The following is a 21,777-nucleotide window of genomic DNA, read 5'->3' on the forward strand; positions in this document are numbered from 1 at the left end:
GATGGATATTACCTTTTCATGTTATTAGTTTTAAATTACTTACATGAGCAGGTTGGTCCTAAAAAGGCGGGCATGCAGTTGCAAACGAAGGCAGACGTTCCCTTTACTGAACACGTACCTCCATTAGCGCATGGGTTAGGATCACACAAGCCAGACAACACTACATATTTAAAGCGCACAAGCGGATTACAAATTAGTTTAGAATGCAAAGCAAGTGCAAACTCCTCTACTCTCGTACACTCCCCCAACTTACAAGCATACACACGCTCCCCTCTTTCAGTCTCTGCCCACATCACTACACATATACTAGCTTTATATACAGCATTGCTCATTTCAGTCAAGGCATTGCTGGCCCAGGGGGGGGTACTCAGTACAAATGACCATACGGGGACGTGCCGCAAACATGGGTAGCATTTTCGGCCTTCTGGTATATCAATGACCCCTTTTTCAAAGCCTATTTTGGTATATGAATGGGTCCTTTTTTCTAAATTTTCTCAATTTTTTCGAAAAACAGCCCATTTTTTTCCTTAATCTAGCAAAAATTTTCAAAATTTTCCCAAAATTTTGGGAAAATTTGTAAAAACTAAGACAATTTTGGTTAAATTCGGCCGAAAATTTTGACTTTTGGTATATCAATGGGTCCAAATTTCTTGAAAAATTGGTATATTTATGGGTCCACTTCCAAAATATCAGCGCACGTCCCTACCAAAACAAAACTTGAGTACCCCCCCCCCCCTGGGATTGCTGGCAGCAGGAAAGAAGTACCTTTATTAAGAAGATTACCGATTACCCAGATTGAGAAACCGATATGAAATAGAAATCGTGGGAAAAGAGTGAAAGACAGGAATAAATAGGCGAAGCAAGGCAAGGCAAGGCAAGGCAAGGTGAGGCGAGATACAAGAAGGCACGAGACGAAAAAAGAATTGAGGAGACGAGACGAGAAAAGAATTGAGGAGACGAGAAGAGACGAGAAAAGAATTGAGGAGGCGAGAAGAGACGAGACGAGAGAGAAGAGAAGAGAAGAGAAGAGAAGAGAAGAGAAGAGAAGAGAAGAGAAGAGAAGAGAAGAGAAGAGAAGAGAAGAGAAGAGAAGAGAAGAAGAGAGAAGAAGAGAGGAGAAGAGAGAAGAAGAGAAGAGAAGAGAAGAAGAGAAGAGAAGAGAGAAGAGAAGAAGAAAGAAAGAAGACGAGCAGAGAAGAGAAGGAGGAGGAGGGGAGGCTTAAAAGAAAACACATGGAACAAAAAGCATAAAGTGTATAGTACGTAACATTATCGAAATCTTTGTTATAGTCGTATTAAAGCCGTTTTAATTTGTTCAACAATGTTATAATAATATATTAACCTTACCTTCACACATGAAAAAAATATATTCATTCGCATCAAATGCATTTCAATTCATGAATTCGTTAATTCAATATTGATTCTTGACGTATAAAGAGGTAATATTTAATAGTACACTCTGGGGCAAATGTAATGGAAAAAAATGTTCATCTTTGATTTTGATTTTTAACAGAATGTTTATGTATCAGTTTAGATTTTAATATAATTATCTACATTTGGGTCAATGTTCATCTGAATTAAATGTGGAATTGTAGAATCTTTATCTCTATCGTCGCCAATTATCAACATCACTACCAGATTCATATTGCCGGGAACCCCACCCCAATAAAAGCAACCTCCAACGAGTAATTTGTCTATGAGCTTGAGCTAATTATTACCATTTCCATTAACAAGCCATTTGTGGCAATCAGAACAAGGAAGTGATTTGATATAATGACTGATCTGCGGTGTTATTAGTATTATATCATTTATGTAAATCACCAAGGATTCTATGGAAACTAATCAGCTCATAAAATAGAATTAATTCAGAAACATGGCTTGTATAAAATACAGTATCCTTATTAGACCAGGGTATGTGATTCGACAGAGTAAGCCTACGCGCAACCTTTGGAAAACTCTCGGAGCATTTGCAGATTTTTACTCTGGGGAAATCCGGGAGACGAACATGAAACTAAACAAGGTCCTAAAGTTTACACTACTGTTTTTGACGGACCATGCCTACTGTCAGTGGGTGGGTGGCATTTCAGTGCAGGTAACTAGGGTATATTTTAAGGTGATTTATTTTGGTTTGCTTTTAAATTGCTGCGATTTTCATAATTTTATATGTTCATTTTCTTGCAAAAACTTGAGTCCTACTTGTGTGGAAACAAAGAATCCTTAATTGGCTGAAATTTAGACATTTAAAAAGAGAACATATTCTGTGACAAAATCGTGAAGACTATCAAATAGTGTGAACTTGTTCTTAAACAAAGATGGTGTAATGACAGGTACTCAAACAACATCACATTCACATGACAATAATGCAGGAAAAAAACTAGGAAACAAATGAACGCTATAAGATATATAATGTTCACACCAAGAAATAAGCCTACACGTACTCCACAAAATAAAGGATATTTTTGCACAGTGCATATCATACAAATGAATGTATTTACATTTCTATCCCCAACAAAGGCATAAATCAAGTTAACGAATAGTTCAATGAACACAATCAATGATAAAATGACTGAAAAACGTGACAGACAACTTTGAAAACAACATGTACTTCAAATTCAAAATCTCCAAACCAATGTGTTTTGGAGCACGTAAAACAACTCAACCAAGACGACGACGACAACAACAGCAAAGCTTGAAAAAGACCATGCATATCAAAGTGTCCTTCACAGTGACTACAGAAACAACACCAACAACTGCAACAAGAAGCTATAGCCTATACATGTACATTCTATACGGTCTTCTTACATCCGCATACTAATCCCGTCCAGGCTTGTGGACATTCGCAGAAATAAGATGTTCGAGTATCAGATGCATTCGCAAAACATATCCCTCCGTTGAAGCATGGGTTCGGGTCACACGCGGATGATAAAACTGGAAACAAATAAAAATGTCAGTGTGATTTGATACTAAACCAGACAACATAGTTTTCTTTCAATTTTCATTCAGACAAGAAAAACAGACAACCAAAGACAAAGATATCTGCATCCTACTTAACAAATCACACACAAAAGTAACTACCCGCCCTTTTTATTACTCAACTTACGCGTGCATTATAATTCTGATTAAAAATTCATTTTTAAAACTCAAATGATGCCAAACAGCAGAAAGAGACCGGATTATCATGATTATATTGTACATTATTTTGATACTTCATGTCATAGCCCTAGAATTACCTGACATGACGACCTTTTGAATATTTTGTATGTAAAACAAATTAATTATACAGATTCCAAAGTTGCAGTGAAAAGCTATACGCGAACCGAAACCATGAAAACATCATGACATAATTTCTATGTATGACTGATTTATGGAAGGCAAGAAAAAAATTCAGCAAGGTACTGTATAGAAAGAGACAATATGAAGAACTTTTTAAATGACAGCTATTTGAAACTAACTGACACACCTGAGGCATCATAGTGTAAAGAACATCATTCTGTTACCTAATTGAAATTTGATGCACAATTAGTAACTTTTAGGAATGTGTTAATTTTTTCATTTTGTATAAAGGACTAGCAAATCTAAAACAAATGGCTATAAATGACCAAAACCATACAGTAGCGGTTATAAAAACATGAAGCCAATTACAACAAGTTTCCTTTGAATGTGGGCATACAATTACAGTTAGCCTTTTCCCACAGAGGTTAGTACAAGTAATACCAATCAAAGGGCGTGTTTCTGCTTCGCTACATGCATTTTCCAGTTTGGTAAACAAACACAATTTGATATGTTTTGCTTCCCTAACTACATAATCAACGTAGAAATTATATCTTGTTAAAATCTGAGGTAAATCAGTATCGCAATGAAATCCAACGTAAACAGAAATGTTCAATATGTCGGCAGGCAGGCCGATATTCCAATGCTAAATGCAAGCCAAATGTGGCATCCTCTTCACAAATATTCTGCCGTGGCCTCCTCCCATTACCATTGATTACTGCATTTGTTATGAAAAATATGAAAAATATGACCTACATCGTCGCATGTCCTAATGTTACTTCGTTCATCAGGTAGTCCGTACTGTGTTGCAAAGGTAATAGAGAATTAACATGGTGCTTGATTTAAGGATCATCTACTCCATGTTCCAGATTCAGTTTTAAACGACTTGACTTTCAGTTTCAAAATGTTCAACAGGTGGGTAACCAAGATAATAATCTCTATTTGACTCTAAAAACAATTTGACAAGTTTTAAAGAAAACTTCAGACAAGACATAAATGGTACTTAACCTAGACAACTTCTGATATTTAAAGACAAAATCTTATCCACTGGTACATATTCACACCCGTTAAAACACACACAGGCACTGCTATATACTGTACATGTAGTTATATTTAAGACCTCAACGGTACCGTTGGCCCGTCACCTGGGAAACTTGATATTCACAACTCGTACAAAAACTGCAGAAACCATCACTTTTGACAAATTTTTACATAAGGACATACACAGGATCTTACAACATTTTAAACTCACACATATAAACCTCTTGATGTTCATAAACGTGAAACATACATCAAGGTTTCCCCAACCTGCACAGAAAGACACATATTCTGCTTACTTCCACACCGTGATCCAGTCCATGCAGTCGGACATGCACAATAGAATGCACCCAGATTATTGGGTGCGGCCATGAAGCACACTCCTCCATTAAGGCAGGGATCCGGATTGCATGCTGTAGCTAAAACTGCGAGACATAAGTTGATTTTTAAAACAGTAGAAATTACATAACTTGGGATAAATAAGCAACTAGGAGATGATTATCGAATGTTACGTATTTAACCACGGGATTTAACCACACACCTTTTTCAAATAAGCGTCAGTATTACTACGGACGATATTTGGATTTTCTAGGTGATGGTGGAACACAGCTACAATCCTCGTCAAAATGTGTTGGGACACTTATGGAAATGTGCAATATATTATGGCCTTATACGTTATTTTTAACGTGCTGAAATAGACGTTCCTTTGGTGCCAAAGTAGGATTCAACATTGATCGGGGAGTGGGGCCTTATTTACACTGCCCTAACAAATGTCCCAACATGTTGTATTTAAACCTATGCCTTTAGACAGTCATGTTTTAGAGCAGGTTCTAATGATACGAGACAGAGAATAGCAAAGTTCAACATGCTTAAGTAGCAACGTCAACAAACAACATGCGTTATAGACGATGTTAGATCTTCAACACTTCGAACAACACTCCGCTATACAATGCTATAGGCCTCAATCTAGGCCTACTAAAAATGGCAAGAATCAAAATTATCAATCGTATCCGCTGCAACAAGGATGTAAATCGATGTGTATAAAACAAAGAACATTTGGACACTAGCAAAATGATTTAATAAAGAACAATATGACCCAAATCAACAACAACAACAAACAATTAACTACAACATCAACTATATAATGTATAGGGTCTTGTGTCACAACCTGGGGTACCTTTGTGTTACATAGTAAAAAAATTAAATGGTTCCAACATTTTACCTACACATCTCATTTGAAGTGGTTCATCCTCCTGAGCATTTTGACACATTTTTTAAGGAAATCGTTTAAAAAATGAGAGAGTGAGGGCAAAAACAATCACAAAGTAGGGAGGATGTAACCCCACCTCTTTTTTCCACATTTACAATCATTTTGAGCAAGTATTGGTCTTTTAAATGAACTTCTGTATTTATTTACTTGGTTTAGATGTCTGGGAGTCCATTTAGACATTTTTTACTAGATTCAAATTTTAATGGGGTTTTAAATCAAATTTACGATATGAATCCCTCCCCCTAATCCTCGGCCACCCTTGGCACATTTCATGGCAAACGTCATAAGAAAATAATTTAAAAATATTTTAAAACAGGATAAAAACATGAGTAATCTAGAATAAATTAGTCTCAATTTAAGACCTAATTGAATCTTCTAAGTGAAGGAATACTCAAGAGACAGTGTTTTGAAATCCAAGCTGCACTTCAAAATGTAACAAAGCCACCTTTTTGGGTACCACAGTATATGACACAGGATCCTAGCCTACATATAGCGAGACTTTAACCATGTTAACGGTACCGGGCGTTGGCACGTCACCTGGAAAAGTTAGGACAACATTATTCACAGGTACATCATCACAACCCGTTAAAATACAAAAACCATCCATTTAAAGGTGCTTCAATTTGACAAGTTTTGAATAAGGACATATAAGCATCCACCGGGATCTGACAACCTTTAAAAATCACACATAAACCACGTAATATCCATAAACGTGAAACATACATTAAGCGTTCCCCAACCTGCACAGAAAGACACATATTCTGCTTACTTCCACACCGTGATCCAGTCCATGCAGTCGGACATGCACAATAGAAATCAGCCAGATTATTGGGTGCGGCCATGAAGCACACTCCTCCATTAAGGCAGGGATCCGGATTGCATGCTGTAGCTAAAACTGCGAGACATAAGTTGGTTTTTAAAACAGTAGAAATTACATAACTTAGGATAAATAAGCAACTAGGAGATGATTATCGAATGTTACGTATTTAACCACGGGATTTAACCACACACCTTTTCAAATAAGCGTCAGAATTACTACGGACGATATTTGGATTTTCTAGGCGATGGTGGGACACAGCTACAATCCTCGTCAAAATGTGTTGGGACACTTATGGAAACGTGCACAATATTATGGCCTTATTTACGTTATTTTCAACGTACTGAAATAGAAGTTTATTTGGTGCCAAATAGGGATTCAACATTGATCGGGGGAGTGGGGGCTTATTTACACTGCCCTATCCAAAATCGTCCCAACACATTGTAGTTATACTTATTTTAGACAGTCATGGTTTAGAGCAGATTCTAATGAGACGAGGCAGAGAATAGCACAGTTAAGCATGTTAAGTAGCAACGCTAACAAACAACATGCGTTAGACAATGTTCCAACAACTGACTCCGCTTGTAGCTGCAACATAACATATACCAAGCAAATTGTAAATTGCATCAGAGCGGACGGACCCTTTAAGTTTTGAAAGTCTAAACAACTATAAGCAAGTTATAGGATACTAAAATACAAACTACTAAAAATAACATGAATCAAATATGGTCAATCGTATCCCCTGCAACAAGGATGTAAATCGATGTGTGTATAATTAACAAAACAAAGACCATTTAGACACAAGCAAAATAATTTATCGTATATAAATCAACATAATAATTGAGCTATACACTAAGATTTCTCAATAGGCTGACACTAGCTTGAAAGTAACACAATATGTATAGAAGACAATGTATTACCCAAATCAACAACAGAACAAACAACTACAACATCGAAGTCAACTATAGCTTCAAATAAGCAGACGAGGAAGTGTTAATGACAGTTTGCAATTTCCAGATTTCTCTGCTCTTACTTCCACAAACTGTTCCGGTCCAGGCAGGTGGGCATTGGCAGACAAAGTCAGGTCCACTCATGTAACACTCTCCATTATTCAAGCATGGATTGCTTAAACACGCATTAGCCAAAACTGAAAAGGTGAACGGCAATAAATCACACACAAGATAATGTCACATTTGAAATGTAAAAAATGAAGAAAATATGTTACGAAGTGAAAGTTGCGTTAAAAGGGTAATTGTATCTGCGAGACACTAATAGATCCAGTTGGTTGGATCCACGAGCCAATGAGAAGTCATCATTCCATGTACACATGAGAGATGAGGAGCACTACGCAACAGGACCCATTTTTGTAAACATGTTTAATATTATCTAACAAATTGAACAACGGCAAAATGAAACAAGAACATAGAGTTCAGAGAAAACAAAAACGTCACATATCAAACAATGGAGATATTTTAATCGCGTTTGAGCTCGGACTAATACAGGCAAAATACAACTGATTTCCCAAATTAAGTGCATAGAACATATTTTAAACAAAAACACACAGGGTGCTGTGTTTGTGGGACATAAGACTTCTATCCCTCTTATCTATGGTATATAAATCGTCCCAGGATGGAGTTGGTGTTATGGTAAGAAATCACAAAATCAGAACTGACTGTTAGGCAATAGGTACAAATGAGGTTGATGTCAGCAACTGTCTTAGCAAGACAGACAATGGCTTAAATATCTCAAAGCACCTTTAGAAGAGATAATCGGCCTAAACTTGAAATAACATCTACCTTCAACAAAGACAAGCTATTTTAAACTACTGAACATAACAAGATTCCGATAGATCATGGTCTTACCCTCACAGTGTACCCCTATCCAGGCTTCCGTACACAGACACATGTACGAAGATTCAGTTTGAACACACGTGGCTCCATTCAGACATGGATTGAAGAAACATGGATTAAATCTGAAGTCTGAAGTGAAGAGTTATGATATAGTTGACAAATTGCTATTCCTTGCGCCAAAACTACCGTCTACGCCTACGTCAGTGAAATCAATTCAAACTCACTCTACTGATGTTCAACAATTGATTTAACTGGCGTACGCGTAGAAGTAAGAGTTCACCTAAGAATCGCAACCTCTTTTACTGCCTTTTCACCAGGGTATTGAGATTGATAATTTCCTAGATATGTATGTAATGGGTCTAGGTCACCTTACGTGGTAATGGGTTTACACCGACTTGGTAAATTAATTATGCTCAGTGAACCATTTTTGGGACAACATTACCGTGATTATATGATAGTAGTAACTATAATTATAATGCACTATTTTTCTCATTCCAGTTCGAAGTGTTTTGAAACACAGCAGCTGAAGGGAGTATCCCATCATGCATCTGCTTGCTCCATAGCAAATACATACAAAACATAAGTAAGAGCGGCTTAGATATTGAGAGCTATGGTTAGTTTCACAATATTTTGGAGATCATATTTTTTCAAACAAAAGTCTTAACTCCCCTGATATAAGCGAGTAATTGGAAGTTGAAGTGAGGGATTTTGTGCACACTTTCTATGGCATGTGCAGTTCTACTGTGGTACTTCAGAGCATGATGGGATACACCTATCTGCTGCTGTGGTTTTGAAATCATGTATCACTTAACTGACGTCTGTATGATTTATACCAAATTAAAGGCGACATCAATGATCCTTACAAAAACGTTACATATTAGACATTGTTGGAACAGCTTTAAACGAAGAATAATTGTATGAAATTCTAATTAAGTACTTTTATTATTAAAACAAGAAAACAAGCAGCCAAGAAGCGACATTGTTAAATCGCATGGTCTTATCAATTACACAGTATGTTAGCACAACTAATGTTTTAAATGCAAATACCTGATTTTTTTAATGACCTTTTTTGAGATACATTTGAAATTGCGCTGATAAAACATCAAACATGGTTTGGCATAAATGCGGTTTATTTGAACAGTAGGCATATACTTTACCTGTTTCACATAACGTTCCAGAGAATCCATTGGCACAACTACAAACACCATTCGAACAAACCCCACCGTTTAGACAGGTTCCAGGGCATGCTGGAGCTGCAAGAATCAGATGATAAATGAAATTGATTATAGACTCAAGGTTTTAATTGTCTATTTGAAATCTGACAGCCGCATTTAAGTCACATCTTAATAAACATCTAAAAAAAAAGTAACTAACCCCCCTTAAATAATGACCATTATTCTAAAACGGGTGATTGCATTAAAAATCTGTAAAATGCGTTGGAAGCAGAATTTATTTCTGCACATTTTGACACCTCATTTGTAGCAATTGACTAAATATTGACGTCACAGCGTACGTTTAAATCAATGTAACCCAATATTTGAAAGTTGCAGTAAATTGTATTGATTTTGTATTCGGTGTAATGGAAGGAAATCTGTGTAATAATAAGTTAATAATTTTATGTAAGTGCAACTTTCAAATCTGGACCTAACTACATTAAATTGACCGGTGTTTTATTGTTTTCTAGACTATCGTATCAAATGAGGTGTCAAAACGCATTTTTCAGATTTGTAATACAATAGTCCCTTTTTTCAAGGGGGGTTAGTTACTTTTTTTGAGATGTTTATAATGCAACTTGTAACCACAACCACAAAATACGGATCACAATAGGAGTTGATTCATTTATGTAAACAAGTGTCCAAATTTTTAAATTTTTTGCAGATTCATAAAATACGATAATCGATCAATTGATATCCAAAACTTGAATATTATTTTGAAAGATGCGGAGATACATTTGCAATTGCGCTAATAAAACATCAAACATGATTTTGCATTAATGTGGTTTTATTTGAACAGTAGGCCTATAATACTTTACCTGTTCCACATAACGTTCCATAGTATCCATTGACACAACTACAAACACCATTCGAACAAAAACCACCGTTTAGACAGATTCCAGGGCATGGAGCTGCAAGAATCAGATGATAAATGAAATTGATTATAGACTCAAGGTTTAAATTGTCTATTTGAAAACGTGATTATGTTTTTTAAAATACCACGAAATAAATGTCTTCTCATATCACTCGATGGTTTTATGGCAAAAATACGCACATCATTTTTACATTCGATATGATATCTTCAGAACAATTTGATCAAATGAACTGTTTTGCATTTGATAGCTAAAATTGGAGCTTTCAAATACTGAATGGTTGGTGAAAACATTTTGAAACATCACAACATGCGCTGGGCCCGCTTTTTATGGAACACCATCTCACCAAACGACAAGTATTTTTGGAAAGCTGAATACTGAATATGGACACGGAATAAATTGATACCAATTGAATTGATCAAAATCAAAACTTCTAGGAGCAAATTAGACGTATATCCGCTTATAAGAGAGGATAACGTGGTGAGACTTAGGGAGAGGAACAGAAGTAGCAGCAACAACGGGTGAGGAAGAATCGTCCTACAGTGTATTTCATTTAAAGCAGGCACAATGAGTGAAGGGGATGAGGTTGTCAAAAAAGAAAAAGAAAGTCACGGTGATTTATAGTGCGCTACACACAGGCATACACCACAAGCCTTAGTACACTTAAGGGGCTGTGCAATAATTATGAGCCCTGGGGAGGGTAAAATTGGGGGAGAAATTTTGGCGAGCCGAAAGGGGGGGGCAAGCAATTTTGGCACGCATTCACGGGCGCCTTTTTAATAAAACGCTCTCAAATGGCTTAGGAAAACGGTACGGAAACGCTTGAATATGCAAATTTTGGAATTTGGGATCCCAAAAATTTGGCATGTTCAAGGGGAGGCAAAGAATTTTGGCGGGCCGAGAGGGGGAGCAAGCGATTTTGGCGAGCCGAGAGGGAGGGCAAGCAATTTTTGGCGAACCATTCGAAAATTGTACCCCCCCCGGGGGGCTCATAATTATTGCACAGCCCCTAACAAGAATTCGCTGGCCACGGTGACCCAATTTAGTAATAATGGGACTTGCAGCTGAGAAGAACACGTCCTATACAATCTGTTGCAACCAGAATTAGTTCCACGAGACAGTATTGTCAGCATTTAGTTCCTTCATGTTCTTGCCCAGGAGAATTTCAAGTTGGTCCATTTTTCACGAGAACAAACAGGGACTGCGCCGGGGACTGCGCCAGGCTCAACTCAAATCGCCTAATAATACCAATAAAACGGAGTCTAACGCCATACCGATTGAGCTAACGTGACTGCTATGGGACATCCTCCTTTAAGCCACATCTTAATACAATGCAACTTGTAACGACAATGGCAAACGGATCACTATAGAAGTTGATTCATTTGTGTCCAAGTGTTTAAATTTTTCAATTGTTTGCGAAATCATAAGATACGATAATCGATAATTTAATATCCAAAACTTGAATATTATTTTGAAAGATGCGGAGATACATTTGCGATTTGCCTATACTTTACCTGTTTCACATAACGTTCCAGAGTATCCATTGATACAACTACAAACACCATTCGAACAAAAACCACCGTTTTGACAGATTCCAGGGCATGGATTTTGAGGAGCTGCAAGAAACAGGTGATAAATGAAATTGATTTATAGACTCAAGGTTTTAATTGTCTATTAGAAAACGTGATTGTGTTTTTAAAATACAACGAAATAAAAGTCTTTTCATATCACTCAACGGTTTTCTGGCATACGATGAATACACTCATCAAAATCTATTCAATTTTGGCATTTGTTATCTTCAAAATAAGCCACACGTCGGGTACCGGTTGTTATTATTTCAAATAGATGACTGCAATAAACAAAATTCGAGTATTATAAGATCATTTTCTAATTTGACTAAAGACTTCATCATGTTTTTTTAGTAAGATGCAGCGATTCAATTCAGTATCTCAGTATCGAAGTTACGTAATGTTACTATGTCAACGGGATCACGTGCTTGAGTAATGAACCGCGATCGAAACAATCACCACATAAAGTTTATGACACTCGAAGGCCTACCAAAATAGCGTGATCCGGTAACCAATAACCACTTCGATGCTGAATTACAATTGTGTGTGAGAAAAATCTAAAACATAGTTTGACCACAGACCCGTGTACAATGTAGGAATTGTTTTTTGACACAATTCTTTTTACTTGAGCAGATTGTTTTTACCTCTTTCACATGAGTCTCCAGAGTATCCATTGACACAGTTACAAACACCACAAGCACAAAAACCACCGTTTTGACACACAGGGCATGGAACTGCAAGAAACAAAATAATGATAAATGAATTTGGAGTATAAGATGCGATTCTATTTTGACTAAGACTTACATGTGTGTACGTTTTAAGATACTGAGATACACTTGCAATAAAATATGATTTTGTAGAGAATAAGATTTAGACCCTCATACACGCGGAGAGGTTTTTGCATGGCGATGTGTAGTGGCAGAACCTCGTAATGTGAGGTTCTGTATACTTGCATAGCGTTGTGTGAGAGCTTCTCTGACTCTGTGTATATGAAATTATATTTCATCATGTGTATCATGTAATATCATTGCGTATCATGTGTATAATTAATGTTTACCTCTGTTTAAAGTTTAACTTGAATAAATGTTTTTTTCCTCTGAATAAAAAGGGAAAAAATATGATTTTAAACAAAAGATTGTACTTGTAATACTTGTACCTGAACAAAAACCATTGTTACAAACACCTCCGTTTTGACAGGCTACTCCAGGACATGAAACTGCAGCAATAAATGACATAATAAATTCAAATATTTTAACATTTTGACTAAAACATTTTCATAAGATAGGGCGGGTATTATACAGAAAGTCTAAAAGGCGAGTTAGGCAGAGCAAGTCCCTCGTATTCAGAGATAAGGTCTGCCAATTCACGGGGCGAATTATTATATAGTTCATAGCCGGATTTATTTTAAGTGCCAAAAAAGCTATTTGGAAATCTATTGCCGTAAGAGCAAATTTCCCATCTATAACAGCCAAAATAGGTCTGATTGCCTTTGGGGATATTATACAAGTACAGAAAGCACTAAAACAATCATCAAATTTGTCCAAATAAATACATTTTCCTCAAATATGTCAAAAGTGAAAATACAACGATACCAGAAAAACATCTTACACCGAAGAGTTCTCGATTTTGAATTTACGTTAAAAATATACAACATATTACAAAAAAGAAACTCGAAATTATTTCTTTTAAGAATTTAGTAAATTTGCCAAATTATAGGGAAATTCGGAAATTTGGGCCTTGTCAGCTCTTCTGTTACTCAACAATAGGGACAAATATACCCGGGGGGGGGAATACTCAAGTTTGGTTTTGGTAGGGACGTGCCGCTGAGAATTTGAAAGTGGACCCATAAATATACCAATTTTTCAAGAAATTTGGACTCATTGATATACCAAAAGTCAAAATTTTTGGCCTAATTTAACCCAAATTGTCTTAGTTTTTACGAATTTTTCCAAAATTTTGGGAAAATTTCGAAAATTTTGGATAGATTAAGGGAAAATTGGGCTATTTTCCGAAAAAAATGAGAACATTTTGAAAAAAGGACCCATTCATATACCAAAATAGGCTTTGAACTAAAGGGGTCGTTGATATACCGAAAGGCCGAAAATGCTATATGGCACGTCCCCATATGGTCATTTGTACTGAGTACCCCACCCGGGCAAATATACCATACGTGGGGAGGCCCGCGAGAGGTTAACTACGTGAGGCAACTCGCCCCTTTCAGTTTCTTTTTTAAAATCGGCTGTTTGTTTCGACTCGCCTGAAGAAAAAGAAAGGTTTTATTTCAAACTCTAATGGTGACCCGCAGGTCAAATTGCTAGAATTGTACATTAACTTACCTAAACAGACACAATGCAATTTGCAGGCAGCAGCTTAATCAGCGCCAATATTGCAACATTGAAACAAACAACTATACAAACATCCAATCCAACCCAAACCCATCCCCCAGTAGGCAATGAGGATAAAGTGCCTTGCCCAAGGACACAACACGTTGGCACGAGCGGGGCTCGAACTCGCAACCTATGGATTATGAGTCGGGCGCCTTATCCACTCGGCCACACGTGCTCCTGAAACTCAACTCATGCACATACCTGGGGAAACTGGACTACTTGTTACTCCATAATAGAGTGTTTCAATGCCATTGGCGGTTACTGCAACTGTTGCTCTGTAAACAAAAGTGGTAATAATTAAAATGTTATCTTGTTTTTATCATTTTTTAATCTCCGCAATGGGCCGTTGGAATAGTAGACATGTAGGGGATTTATAGAGCTGGTCTCTAGATGTAAACTGAGAGCTGGTCTCTGTTTTTATTCCTTGAAAAAGGATGTTGTGTCACATTTAATGTAGGGAGAGTTAGGAAATGGGGTATTCATAACATGGATTATGGCTCTAGAAATTCGTCGATCTTTCCAAATGGCAGGTGCTTTAGTTATATACCAAGACGCCTAATTTCCTGAGAGCTCCCACCCTCGTTGACAATCAGGAAGCCCAGAACCCTGAAATATCCTCTCCATCAAGCTTGCAAATGTTGAACATACAGTACATATTAATGCCCTCTTCTATCAATGCGATGCTTCATTTCTTGATCAGTCTATAATATCGAATTGATTAATTCGAATTAAACAATTCATTGATGTTAGCACTGGGTAGTAGCCATTACTGCCAGTAGACAGGAAGTCTAGAAAGTTGACCTCAACGCTGTAGGTGGTCTTCCTGTACTTTTGAATGGGACAGCAGTAACCTTGGGCATGTTTTAGACCAAAATGTTGGATTTTTCAGATTTTTTTCTAAGTTTGTGAGAGCATAACAAGACTATCCGTCGTTGGATTTTTATTTCCGTCGGTAGATATTTTTAAAATTAAGTTTTTCATAACATATTAAAAAGGCAGAGACCCCTGATGTATAATAAATTAGCTAGGTAAGTTTTGAGTAACCTTGGTGAAAATTATCAAAAAAGTGCCTATTCAATTGTGTGGGTACGCCCATCACCTGTCACTTGGTAGTCTTGTAACATGTCTAATGGCGCTGCCCATGGCCACTCGATGAATTGTTTAATTCGAATTAATCAATTCGATATTATAGACTGTTGATGTTACTCACCTGAACTCAATATTGATCCCGGCTACACCCATCCCCGGGGCACCCATCACTTGAAACCTGAAGTTTTTAGCCACTCTTATACCGTTGGTAAAGAGATAAATCGTATCTGAGACCGATGGACATTGCGATAAATAGACTCCTTCGTCAGATGACCATTGACCGATCGGCGAAGCACAAACTGCACGACTGTTGAACTCAAAAGCCTGGACTACCACGGTTGTTATCAGCCCATTTCCGAGATTGTTTGGTGTTAAAGTGACTGTAAATAAAAGTAAATTAAAGAATCTGCTCAAAATAATATGCATTGTACGCTTCCAATGGTTGCTGTTATTGCTATGTTCCAAAACAGGGAAAACACTATTTAAAAGATTTCTGTATAAAAATGGTTGTACACTTAAAAGGTAAAGAACACAAGGAAACTTCATTTAAACAACGTGACTCTCGCTTAATAGCTACTGAAAAGGACTTCTCTAGGGAAAGAAAAATCTTACTCATATTTACCGACCTAGATTACCAAATAATTTCAAATAGTAGTTAACCTCACCGAGTGGTAGTTAGCTTATGCAGTCATTGATTTTCCTAACAAGTCAATGAACTGACAGCGTTTTTTAATTTAAGATATTTACTTCTCAAATTTTCAAACTAAAATATCAATACAGCAATTAATTGCCTATTGTTTTATTATATCTGATGCACTCGAAAGAATTATGCAGGATAATTACTTCGCAGAAGTGCATTCGTCATGATAATCGCACTTAATCGTGGAATTATTTCATTTGCTAAATGCAATAACTCTATGGTCTCGTGCCAATATCTTGACTAATGCACTCTGCTCAGTGCATTACATGATTACAAGGTTACCACAGACCGAGTGACAAACTGTAATGAGCTGTGACACATCATCACCCAATTTACATATCGCCGTCCACAACCAATACAATTGGAGCACCATTGGCCTGTTTGCCAAATATTCATGAGAACCGCATACACTGCCACGAGAGGATGATCATGAAATGAGAATCACAGCGGCATTCGCCATCGGGCCAAAGTGTTTTTAAAATGCGTAAAAACAGCTTGGTTTTAATGCTAATTATTGCATGTTCTAGGGAAGTCTGATTATCTTTATAAAATAGCCGAGTGGGCGGGTTTGATTTGATTTGATTTGTTTGGGTTTTTACTGATAACCCTGGATAACCCAAGAAAGCCTCTATTGAAGCTTATTTCCATTCGGGTCCATTTGAATACCGGGACGGGTAGGGAACAGTCAGGGGTTAACACCCTACTCTTTTCTAAACTGGCTGCAATACATGTACAGTAATGGCTCTCTGCAAAAGGAACCGACGGCTTAACGTCCCCTCCGCAGGACGGGGTACTTTCATGATTCATTTACCCAATTCTAAATGAACCATGGGGAGAGCGGAAGTCTGAATTTAATCTACAGATGTTGCCAATTAATTTCAGACTTTTTTTCCAAGTCAATATCACAGCAAATCGCCACCGCCGGGAATTGAACCCGGGACCTCATGAACCCGGGACCTCATGCACTAAAGGCAAGTACCCTAACCATTGCGCCACGCTCTCCCGCACGGTTTTCGCTGAAAAAATATTTTGTGTAAAAGCTGAAGCATCCTACGTATAAAGGAATATATGAATATTTATACTGCACAACATGTAGAACGATTCGTGATACCCAATTATGGTATATGGTACAGTTGGTGTTGTTTGTTTTTTTGTGAGAGTTTTATTTCAAGTTTATATACGTCAAAATATTTTCTGAATTTAGTGAAAATGAACGCTCAAAAAATGCTGAAAAATCTATGTAATTTTTACATAGAACCCCGATAAAGATTACTGTATCGTGTTTATGGTAATCTAATCTTCCATTTTCTAAAAACATCTTGGGGGTTCTATGCGAAAATCTTGTATAAACTGGGGGAACCTAACGTCTATACCCCGGGGAGCGAATTTTTTTTCCGTAGTTAACATTTGAATAGGAGAAACTTATAATACATAATGTATAGTATTACATGTATTATGAGGCTAGATTCCACATGCCATTATTACTAAGTATTTCTTCTTACTTAACAAAAAGAAACGAACTATATTATATTTAAAATACTACCAAGGATTGACCGGGGTTCGAACCAACAACCTAGCGATCCATAGTCAGACGCTATACCACTATGCTACGAGTAGTTCTGCCAGAAAGCCGTCTTTCTATCATACTTGTTGATTACGGAATAAATCGTATATACACGATATACTATATTACTAGTTAATACGTATATAGGCCCTATCTCCGATCAATATTGAACCCTAACCCTAACCCTAAGACCCTAACCCTAACCCTAACCCTAACCCTAACCCTAATAGGCGGGACACCACGTATACAGTTGCTTAAACGGGCTCCCTATTCAAATGTTAACTACGGTAAAATAGTTCGCGTGCGGGGCGACTATAGGCCTACAAGAAAATGGCGGTCTCCCTGTACATTGCACGGACCGATATACCATCATGACCATGCACGATGCAGTCAAAATCGTATTATGCAACAGCACAATACACGTATTGTTGTATTTCTATTCTATAACCGAGAAATGTTGGAGTTGCCTATAGCCTATATGTTTAAAATTCAATCTGGCTACCAACAACTGACTCATGTGGTCTAATGGGTTAGCGCACTTGACCTGGGGATTCTGTGTGCAGCTGCGGCGTGAGTTCGAGGCCCACCTCTGCCAAACTGAAATTCACTTTTTTTTTAAATTTCATATTTGGGAAATGGGACTGGGCGAATTTATGTATGGCGAAAGGAGGAGTGAATGAGAATGTACATTTTTGTACACAATGACCTGCGCATGCACGGCTATAGAGGTTGTGCATATGACGTATCATACCGTAAATATGGCGGATTACTCAAATGCATTCAACAAAAGCATGATTGCAATCTACCGCGACATTTCATCTCACACACATAACAAATTCACTACCATCAAATAGGTTGAGGACAACATTTGATTGAATGGACTGTACTGCGCTACTGATTACGGTGAAGGATACCGGTTCAAATCCTTTGTTGGAACGGTGTACATTAGGGTGATTCACAAAAAATGAAATTGGTATTTTTCAACGGGACACCCCCTCATTTTGTTCATTTTGGTAATAAAATCATACCTGCAAAATATGAAAAAAAATTCAAAAAAGTTTAGGGGGTGCTACCGGTCAATGAACTTTTGTACACAAAGTCAATGGGATTTATGAGCCATTTTCTTTACAACACAAAAAAGCCATGTTAATTTTCCCTGATTGTGCCAAAAATATTTGATCATAGTGTGAGTAATGTCCTTAAAATAAATGCTAAAGAAAATTGTAAAAATGTTAACCCGCTTTCCAGAAAATTGCATTTTTGTGAAAACTGTTACATTTGGGGCAAGGCAGTTGCTGGAACAGCCAAAATATTATGGTACTTGGCTAATATAAAGTTGTGTTTATGGGGCTCTAGTTCTTTCTGTTTTTTTTGTTTCTTTGTTTGTTTTTGCTTTGTTTTGTTTTTACTTGATCATGATTATGTGTTGTTTTGTTTTGTTTTGTTTTGTTTTTGTTCGGTTATGTTTTGTTTTTGTCTTGTTTTGTTTGTTTTTACTTGATCATAATTATGTTTCCTATATTGTATTTTGTTTGTAGGAAGTTGTGTATTTGTATGTGTTTTTGATGTGTCAAAATGATTGAAATGTATGTAGGTTTGTAACTGTAAATTATGTTATTCAAGTGTTGAATGTGTGTAGGTTTGTAATTTTATGTAAGTGTAGTGTAATGTGTAATGTGTAATCCAGTAGTAAATGTGTCTTAGCCACTCTAGCTCTTGTCACAAGTACCTTGCACAAGGTGTAGTTTTGAACTGGCCACTATCCAATGTTGTGACCCCAATTTATATACATTTCTTTTCAACCATGGTGAATCTAATCCTTCCTGTGGTCATTCAATTCAAACAATACACATCTTCATCAGGTATGGCCATAATGACCACCCCTGATACAGATGTATGGATTTTGATAGTTACTATTACATAAGATTTCAAAAGCTGGTATCACCATTGGGGTAAACTAATATGTGAAGAATTTTAATCTTTTTTTTAATCAACAGTTTAGTTCAATAAGGTATAAATTTGGGGTGCCTGGTGGGATTCCAGGGGATATCCCAGGGTATTTCTTTTCTTGAGCTACACTCCCTCTGTCACTTTTGAAACATTTTTTATTATTACAGTCAACTATGAACTTTAATTTGGTAAAAACCCATGTTTTCACAAAGTTAGGTATATCATTGAACATTTACTTCAGTTTTGCAAGCCTGGTAGACTTTTTAGGCCCTGAAATAAGCGTTTGAAATTTTGACAAAAATCCCATTGACTTTGTGTACAAAAGTTCATTGACCGGTAGCGCCCCCTAAACTTTTTTGAATTTTTTCATATTTTGCAGGTATGATTTTATTACCAAAATGAACAAAATGAGGGGGTGTCCCGTTGAAAAATACCAATTTCATTTTTTGTGAATCACCCTAGTGTACATGCTATGCAATATCGATCAGCCAAGCAGAAGGCAAATTGCGCCATGAGTCATGCATGATCAATTTGCATAAGTGGTTGTTTCCGACCAATATTTATGAACATTGCATGGTACATGGAAAAATACCCGAGTGATGTCAAAATTTGGTTCAAATATACGTTATGGTTCATACTATCGAGTGAGTTTGATATTTTCATAAATGGACCGTCCATGGCTGTAGTATTAATGGTAGCACACAGCCGACTATACAATGTCAGCGCTGAACGCATGGTAAAAAAACATTTTTTTAATGGTAAAATGTATTGTCAATGGCATTATCGGGTTACGCAACAGTGAAATTCTTGGTTGAAATTACATCAGGTACGTGTGTCGGTTTTTTAATTTTTTCCACTTTTCCGCCATATTTCAACAGTTTAGTGGCAATTTTTCGCGCGCATTTGTACCATAAACTTCTTCTGTCGACAAAAGGTGCTGAATTGACTATACTTCAAGAATTTTTTTCCAACCCCATCCCCCTAATGTCAAAAAGAAATCTACGCCACACAGTGTCATCGACCCTATATCAGGGGGGTGACACTAAATTCACGGCTTTTGTTTAGCCACGCAAACCTATGACAAATTTTGTTGGCTTGCTCTCAACAAAGTGAGGCAAGGTATCGATCGGTTATGAATAATTCACATCAACTCTTACTCAGCCCATGTGATTGAGGTCACCACATAAAGGTGTTATAAGTTTAGCGAATCGAACCTGTTGAAGATAGTAAAAAGCGCCCCCAAGTAAGGTTAGACCGGGCGGAAGTGGGTCAACTACTATGATCCCATCAGGCCACAGTGATTTGTTTCTGCAAGAAAGTCTTTTAATTTGATAAGGGAATGTCTTGTTGATATAGTAATGTCGAAATTGAAACTAACAATCGATAATAGAAAGGAAATATACGACAAGCATAAGATATGAAATACAGTGAGTATTTGGAAGTCAAAAAATCATTTGACACTTCACGTGACCTTCCAAAATGGCACCCGCGGCAATAGTTTTTGCCATGTGCTTCCTCCCTGTGGAAAAGTATCCCGAAAAATATCAATCTGCACTATAAAATACACTTATTGGTGTAACCTGCCAGTATGAATTATTGTTGAAAAGTAGAATAGCACCGTAATTTTGACATTTAATTGTATACCGCCACTAATAATCCAAAAATCCGATCTTTATTCATCACGTCTATTGGCTCATTTTCTTACATTGAACTATTATAGGCACTTCAACATCGATGATAACCAGCGTACACCACAAGACCCCAGAAAAAAAATCATAGGCTCACGTCAAGCCGTCTGTAGAATACTTTGCTTCAATCATATAATAGATTGAATACAATACCGTTCTTTAGAGACTAATCTTACAGGTGCAAGTGATTAGCATTTCTTTGACATCTATGTTTCAATGCATCGGTAGGTCCTACTGCATGAACGTGAGTGCGAGCGATATAGTCAAAATTGTATTCATCTATTGTTATGGTATTTAATCCGATTTAAGTACGTCACTTCGCCAGCGTGCCTATAAACGTATTCTGTTAGGGAGTAGCCTACATTAAACAATTTCAAACTTTGTGATTGGCAATAGGCCCCTATACCGGTAGGCCTACATTAAAAAGTATGCATGGGTGGTGACATCGACACCCAGGAGCGATTATAGTATTTGTTTCCTAGCTACATCATATTTTGATT

The 21,777-nt window shown here is 37.0% G+C and overlaps 1 protein-coding gene across 5 annotated transcripts in view; it reads right to left on the reverse strand.

Moving 5' to 3' along the window:
* Nucleotides 1-21,777, reverse strand: part of LOC140156016 (uncharacterized) — a 69,024-nt gene that overhangs the window by 37,694 nt on the left and 9,553 nt on the right. Inside the window, exons 2-10 of one of the 5 annotated variants that reach the window (XM_072179105.1) lie at nucleotides 15,497-15,755; nucleotides 14,488-14,561; nucleotides 13,056-13,115; nucleotides 12,544-12,633; nucleotides 11,846-11,947; nucleotides 10,278-10,370; nucleotides 9,403-9,498; nucleotides 8,258-8,374; nucleotides 7,429-7,542 (exon numbers count right to left, since the gene is read on the reverse strand). In XM_072179105.1, coding sequence (XP_072035206.1) covers nucleotides 7,429-7,542; nucleotides 8,258-8,374; nucleotides 9,403-9,498; nucleotides 10,278-10,370; nucleotides 11,846-11,947; nucleotides 12,544-12,633; nucleotides 13,056-13,115; nucleotides 14,488-14,561; nucleotides 15,497-15,755 — 1,005 coding nt within the window. Of the gene's footprint in view, nucleotides 1-43; nucleotides 161-2,802; nucleotides 2,929-7,428; nucleotides 7,543-8,257; nucleotides 8,375-9,402; nucleotides 9,499-10,277; nucleotides 10,371-11,845; nucleotides 11,948-12,543; nucleotides 12,634-13,055; nucleotides 13,116-14,487; nucleotides 14,562-15,496; nucleotides 15,756-21,777 lie in introns of all 5 variants that reach the window. The other 4 variants (XM_072179110.1, XM_072179107.1, XM_072179106.1 and 1 more) reach the window with 4 other exon arrangements.

The sequence above is a fragment of the Amphiura filiformis genome, chromosome 6, assembly GCF_039555335.1.
Source record: "Amphiura filiformis chromosome 6, Afil_fr2py, whole genome shotgun sequence".
Lineage (NCBI taxonomy): Eukaryota > Metazoa > Echinodermata > Ophiuroidea > Amphilepidida > Amphiuridae > Amphiura > Amphiura filiformis.